We start from the raw sequence: 6,799 nt of genomic DNA on the forward strand, positions 1-6,799 counted from the left end.
TTTTACTTTTTGTATTCAACCCTCCAGGATTCAGGTCAATTCAAGGCAGTGGTGAACCACCCGGTCCGTTGCCCCAACTATTCTCCTTGAGCTCTAACAAAGAAATAAAGGAAATGAAAGGTAATATTACATTTTAAAAATGTAAATGTCCTTGTAAAGATTCAACCTGGTCTTGGGCAAAAATGTCATCCACCTGATTTTAGGAATATATATATATATATATATATTCCTAAAATATATACAACTAAGCTGGCCAGAATGCCTAACCTGAGAGCATTCCACAAACCAATGGTTGACGTCACGTGAACTCAGCTCAGTACAATGTGCGCACCACTGATACTTCTAATTGCCTAAAGGAAAATACCCGATAATCTAAATTCCGTCCCTGCAGCAAAATGTAGCCATGAACAAAGCTTTAATTTATGTAATGAATGTATATGTATGTAGATACATGTACAGTTGTGGTCAAAAGTTTACATTCACTTCTAAAGAACATAATGTCACGGCTCTCTTGTTAGTTTTCACTGATTTCTACAAGTCAGATTTTTCTGTGAACAGATACTTCTTTGTCACAAATAACATTCATGAAGCTTGGATCTTTTATGACTTTATTATGGGTTAACAGAAAAAGTGACAACATCTGCTGGGTCAAAAATATACAGTACATAGAGCAGTGCTAATATTTGGTTACATGTCCCATGGCCATTTTCACTTCCATTAGGCGCTCATATGCAGTGACTGCATGGAATGGAATCATAATGTGCATGTTCTCTTACATTATATGGTTTAATGGAGTTTTATACATTGCAACAAAGTATATTTGTGTTTTCAACAACCATTACCTGATGACATTTTAAATGTATGGTATGTATGGGACACGCTTCTGATACAAAACTTTCCGAAACAAAAGTACAAGCACATGGTAAAAACAATGTAAAATTGTACAATTAACAATCTTTAAGTGCTTTTGCTGGGCAAAACATTTAAGTACAATATTCCATTGTGCAAGCAATTTGTAGTCATATTAGTTTAATTCAAATGAGTTTAATGTGTCTACTATGAATAAATATTTTTTCAGGAAAATATATTACAATTTAATTGAATAAAAACACCAAAGTCAATTAGACAAAATGTTGCAGTCAGTACTGTCGTAACTGTGCTCCTTTATCAGTATCACTGCACGGCATGTATCAGTCTGCTTCACTGTCCTTTTTATAACACTTATGGATTGATTTCCCTTTACTGTGAGCTAGCTAACATCTCTCCAACACAACATTAGAATGATGTTATCTACACTGCATTCCACAAGGAATATTATTTTTAAAGAATGTAGATGAAAAATCACTGACATGTAACCCTTAGATTTACCAGATTAAAATCTGTTCAAAAACATCATGATCACGGAATCACAATCAAGTAAAAATCCATGCTAAACACGATTCATGTTGAGGTATTAGAGCATGGGACGTAAACAAAGCAAGTATATGGCACAATCAGTAAATACGAGTGATGGATGGATGAGTGGTGGGTGTTCTCCTGACGGGTCGTCACCAGGCCCCCAGCAGCTTCCTGTGCTCCTGCTTGATGCAGCTGTAGATGGGATGGTAGAAGCGGCGGTCGGGCACCATGAGGTCGGTGACGATCTCGGTGTGGTCGACCCTGGGGAGCAGGTAGAGCGACACCTTCACGGACAGCGAGGTGAGGAGGTCGCAGAACTTTGCGGAGGAATCGAAGGGGACGATGATGTCGTCGGTCCCGTGGAGCAGAGCAAACGGAGGGATTCTGGCAGAGGTGAAAAGCAGAGAGGATTGTGGGTGTTTAAAATAAAAAAAAGAATAAGCAGATTCAACAGATCTTTTTTATGTGAGGTTGTTATTCTGGTGCCACCTGTCCAGCTTGTCCCGGCTCAGCCTCTTCAGTAAGTGTGTCGGCGAGTAGTACGGGAAGTTCTCCACTCCATTCATGGCTTTGTGCATGGTGGAGACGTACTCGACTCCCCGCTTCTGCTCGTGCTCGTAATGGTCCACGATGTTGTACACGCCACTCAGACCTGTCCCGGGGACAGGGCAGATTGACGTTAATAAATCCTGGCATTCCAAGGAAAACTTGGACGCAACTGGGGCTGAAACGTGATGACGTTTTGCAAAGTGATGCTTACCAATGACTCCTCTTATGGCCTCTGTGACGTCCGCCTGCTTGCTTGCCTCGATGAAAAGCTCCTCTCGTCCGTCAACGAGAAACAGCGCGGCCAATGTGCACAAATGAGCACCTGCCGAATGGCCGATTAATACTATGTTGTCCTACAAAGGGCAGAAAGAAAAGACATGTAATGACATCTACAGCCAACACAGGGACAGATCAGTTAACTGATTATTATTGTGTTACTTATTCAGAAACTGATACGATCCGTCAAACTGAAAACAAGATATGGTCTAGAATGTAGAGAACTGCGCACACAAATGATTATTTTAAGCTATAAACAGTACTTAGATGAAACACATCGATGCTGGTGTTAATGTTCATTTCTTGCAAAAATGTCAAAACAACAACCACAACTGTGACCTGAGTGTGTAGAAGAAACTGGGATTTGTTACTCATGCGTAATGTTACTCATTTAGCTGCTGGTTAGCTGGCTAACAGTAGCTTGGTAACTGCACTGTGCTTCCACGCTAAAGTTACTGTGGTTACAGAAAAGCCAGAGAACAGAGGAGAGCAGGCCGCTGCTCCGGAGACGGACGCACTCGCGCAATTTCAGTCGCTGCAGCCTCAGCGCTCCGTCTCTGGAGACGACGTCCTCTCGCCAAAGTCGTCTCCCAGCGGTGGGACCACAGGATACGATTCTTGTCCCACTTCTGGTCTGATAAACAGTGAATCCATCACATGCAGTGACCCATACCAAGGATCCCAAGCTAACGTGGCTGTCATGCTTGTTGAGGTTGCTTAGAGGCTTTTGACAGAACCAAGCGGGGATGGTTTCATCTCTCAGCCGCCGGCCAACCGGTGTTGCATTTTTCTTAATCATGCAGTGGGTGCCTCAAGGGGAAGTTACAATTGAAATGTCTATTTTTACTCCATGCATGGTCATGACTCTACTTTGAGCTAACTGCAGGTTGTTATATGAATATATGAAACTTGGTGCATTATAAACAGTCATTGTTGTCCTTGTAATCTGATAGTTTTCTAAGAATACATGATTGTAACTCTTACTTTATCAAAGTTGAACTTCTGTCCACTCTCTCGGGCCCAAATGAGGCAGTCCACAATATCTTGGATCATGCCTAAAACGTTCGCCTGTATCAGCAATCAGATGGAATGAGCAGTCAGTCCAGACACCACAGCGGCAGTACAATTCTTACCTGTTCACAAAGTTATGAGAAACCGTTCATTTTCCAGTCACTCATACTCGTGTGCTCAAACTACTCAGACTACAGTGTATGGTTCTCCTACCTTCGGATAGACAAAGTAATCGGGACAAATGACAGTTGCACTCAGTTCTTTCGCCATCTGCCTCGCCAGCAAACAGTAAATGGATCGATCTCCGGAGCCCCACGCTCCCCCGTAGATGAACACCACCAGCGGCGCCGGCACACCTTTGGACCCGTCCACGTTTGGAGGGTGGTACAAGTCCAGCTTGTTGCTTCTGCGGCCAAATGTGATGCCCTTTGTGTCCAGACAAGACAAAAGTGTGAACTTCAACACAATGCTCAGGTGCTACATAACACATTTTGAAGGGACCACATCGAAAGCAGAGACACGCATAAAAGTAGGATTCTTTTTTTTACTCCTTGTAAACACACCTTCTCATAGTGCTTGCGGTTTTCCTCATTCTTGTACCATGACTTCCACTGAAAGTAAAGTCGCCCATATTGCAGGTATTTGAGAGTCTCCAGCACAGCTCTGGTCAAACAGTATATTCGTCTGTTCAAAAGGCCAAAGAGAAAAAAGTGGATTAACAAGTGAATCTTCTTAAGGAGTGAAACAACGGAGAGAATGCAGTATTTGACAAATTACCGTGGTTTCAGAGCTTCTATGTACTTCTTGTATCCCGGCTTGCTGGGCCAGCCGTAAAGCCACTGGGCAGCTAGAGAGATGGAGTAAGGGAGGCCCACCAACAAGACCCCCACCGACACGGGCAGCGACATATGACACCGCAACCCTGACCTTCAATAGAACATATACACACACATATTAGCGGACTACACGATGTATTAATTACCCAATGTCCTTCAGAACGCGGCGCATGAGAGGCTCTTACATGTTTTGGGTTCGTCTGTCTGTCTGACCTACAACAAAGAAGAGAGACAAACATTTGTTGCGTTTGCATCAAACAGGTTAAGCGATACGACCCCAATAATTGGTTTGTGTTTAATTAATGGATTTCATGGATTGTTAAACACTGTTTTGTTTTCATTACATGTTTAATCACAAACAAAGTCGTTTAAAAGGTTTGCTGTTAAAAAGTGAGACATATTTGACCCGTTTAATTAGTTAATAGTCATTTGTAAGCCAAACGTTGTACTGGCTTATGACGCATCTTCAGTAAATGGTAACGCTGTGGAGAGGCAGCGGTTCTTTGGCGTTACCATGGCGCTCTCTAGCGGGTCTTTACACATAAACACTTGATAAAAAGCTTCATCTGCTGAAGAACAACACGAGCAAACCTTCTGATAACTGACGCTCGGGGACACAGCTGTATTATTGTAGCTAGCTAGCTATGAGCTACCGTGAAGCTACAGGTTATATAGTAAGTAATCACGTGTTGTGCTTTTCACTATTTCGGTGTAAAGTTAAACGCTAGCGTCACTTCTCTCTATTTAACACAACAGTACAAACGTCAGGTGAGCTAAGTGATCTCATCACTTATGACGTCAAATAACTTGTTTTGTAGATTCACTTATTATCGGCTTTGGAAACAAAGAAAAAAAAAACGGAGGTGAAAGTAAATGTAGCAAACTGTAACGATATGAACAGGCCTGATCGCGGACGCCAGGTAACGGGGCGTGGTGCTAAATTGATTGGTTGGGATGAGCAGATGCCTCCGATAACCTCCGCGCATTACCTGTCCTCCAGAAGCCGGCGTCGGCCTCACAGCAACAAAGAGCAGTGTGGCCAAGCGAGAGCGAAATCCTCCTCAACTTCCGGTACCGCTCTGAAGTGTTGCATACCAGCTGACCGACCGTACAGCGGATAATATTGACGTTATACTTAACAGGTAAATGCAGCTATTTATGAATTATTTTGTTTACATGCAGAGATGCTCTGATAAATTACATTTTCATGTGGCGGTGAAGTGAGCTGTAACTCCGGGGAAAGAGGGGTTTCTATCTTGTTTAACCCGACAGCTCTGCTCCTGTACCCCGGAAATACATCACTGACAATGACCCATTTTTATGCGAATAGCAGAAAGCCAGACAATGGACATTATTCATTAAGTCATTTGATAACACCCCCAGCTAATTGTAACTCAAGGTCATTATATTCATTTATATTGGAGATTTTAATATCTCTCAGTCGTCATGGATGTAGCTCAGTTGCTACCTGCAGGGGTCGCTGTTATGACAGCTGATGACAACATCATGACACCATCCGTGAGATGTGGCCGAAGGCTTGTGATCAATCACTCCCCCCTCAGTCCTCTAATGTCTGACTGATGTTCAGTGAATGCAAGAGGAAGGGTCACTGAATGATGCTGGGTTTAATCTGTGATAACATAAACACCGCCAGTTTTCTGATTGAATGAATTTGATAAATGCATACTGTTTATCTCTATGTTAAATGCGCTACCACGAGGTTAACTATTCTCACCAATTTTTCTTGTTTCTAGTAATTCATTACTACAGTTCCTTTGATCTCACTGTTACCCAGTTTGTTGTGTATACTGGTCTCCAGTAAAAACTCCAAAGGCCAAGTGGTGAACCGGCAGTGTGAACAATAGCAATAGTAGTAGTAATATTGTATTTTTAAAAATGGCTGCATATTATTTTTAAATTATGAAATGTTATTGGTGAGTGAACCAATTGTTGTCATTCAATTAGAAAAAAAAACGTAATCAGTAACGCAATTAATTCATTTCGTTTTTCCAGCCGAGGGACAAAGCATGGGAGTGCATTTGCAGAGCCGCACTACCTGCATACATCCAGCAGGCAGAGGAAGAGTTCTGCCACTTGCTCCTTTAATTCATTCCTGCAAGCAATACCTCATCCAGATGGTACACATCAGGAGAATATATGAGTGACAAACATTATGATGTAAAACTGACACTGTTTGAGTTTTTATCACCTCAATGTGTTAGAAATGGATCGATCGACCAAGTGTTGTCCAAGTTTAAGCCCTTTAACTCCCTCACGTGACAGTTATATCATATTACTGGACGCACCTCAAGTTTCAAGTTTTTGCAAGCTAGTCCTCACACACTGATGGCTTAAATAACAAGCAGAGGGTGCTGTTTGGATTGCACAGTAAAAAAAACAACCTGCACTGGTGAGGTGTGAGGAATTGGGAAACTCCTCACGCGTTTCTGTTAGGAATTATTATTGTTAGATGTATTTCATATTTGATTTGTCCAATTATTACCACTCTGTGTTCTATCAACGCCCACGTTGAATGACTCTCGGTCGGTTCACAGATGGTCGAGTGCGGTGCTGGACAAAGGTGTTATTGGCCGTGTGCTCGGAAAACCTTCGGATCCGACACCGCAGACTTGAGAAAAGCAGAGCGGCTTATGAGCGCTGACCGGCCCCGAGTGGTTATTGTTATGTTTGGACCCACCGAGCGGAGAGAGCACCGGCTCCTGAGTGGG

At 42.6% G+C, this 6,799-nt stretch overlaps 1 protein-coding gene and 1 long non-coding RNA gene across 2 annotated transcripts; one reads left to right on the top strand and one right to left on the bottom strand.

Annotated features, from left to right (window-relative positions):
- Nucleotides 1–591: 591 nt before the first annotated feature.
- Nucleotides 592–5,122, bottom strand: LOC120831118 (uncharacterized). The gene is made up of 9 exons (XM_040196278.2): nucleotides 5,060–5,122; nucleotides 4,256–4,283; nucleotides 4,012–4,161; nucleotides 3,798–3,918; nucleotides 3,448–3,660; nucleotides 3,208–3,291; nucleotides 2,159–2,300; nucleotides 1,888–2,050; nucleotides 592–1,782 (listed from the first exon to the last, which is right to left on the bottom strand). Coding segments are annotated over exons 2-9 (1,110 nt in total). The 5' UTR covers nucleotides 4,258–4,283; nucleotides 5,060–5,122; the 3' UTR covers nucleotides 592–1,547.
- LOC120831119 (uncharacterized) lies at nucleotides 4,576–6,250 on the top strand. Its single transcript, XR_013452024.1, has 3 exons — nucleotides 4,576–4,744; nucleotides 5,071–5,212; nucleotides 6,084–6,250. It is a non-coding gene; the product is annotated as an uncharacterized LOC120831119 (long non-coding RNA).
- The last annotated feature ends 549 nt before the right edge of the window (nucleotides 6,251–6,799 follow it).

Source organism: Gasterosteus aculeatus, chromosome 13 (assembly GCF_964276395.1).
Source record: "Gasterosteus aculeatus chromosome 13, fGasAcu3.hap1.1, whole genome shotgun sequence".
In the NCBI taxonomy this organism is placed as follows: domain Eukaryota; kingdom Metazoa; phylum Chordata; class Actinopteri; order Perciformes; family Gasterosteidae; genus Gasterosteus; species Gasterosteus aculeatus.

Coding starts and splice junctions, on each gene's coding strand:
- LOC120831118 (XM_040196278.2), bottom strand. Junction 3,661..3,797: donor ACCGCAAGCACTATGAGAAG/GTGTGTTTACAA, acceptor CTGGACACAAAG/GGCATCACATTTGGCCGCAG. Junction 1,783..1,887: donor AGCCGGGACAAGCTGGACAG/GTGGCACCAGAA, acceptor CACCTCTGCCAG/AATCCCTCCGTTTGCTCTGC.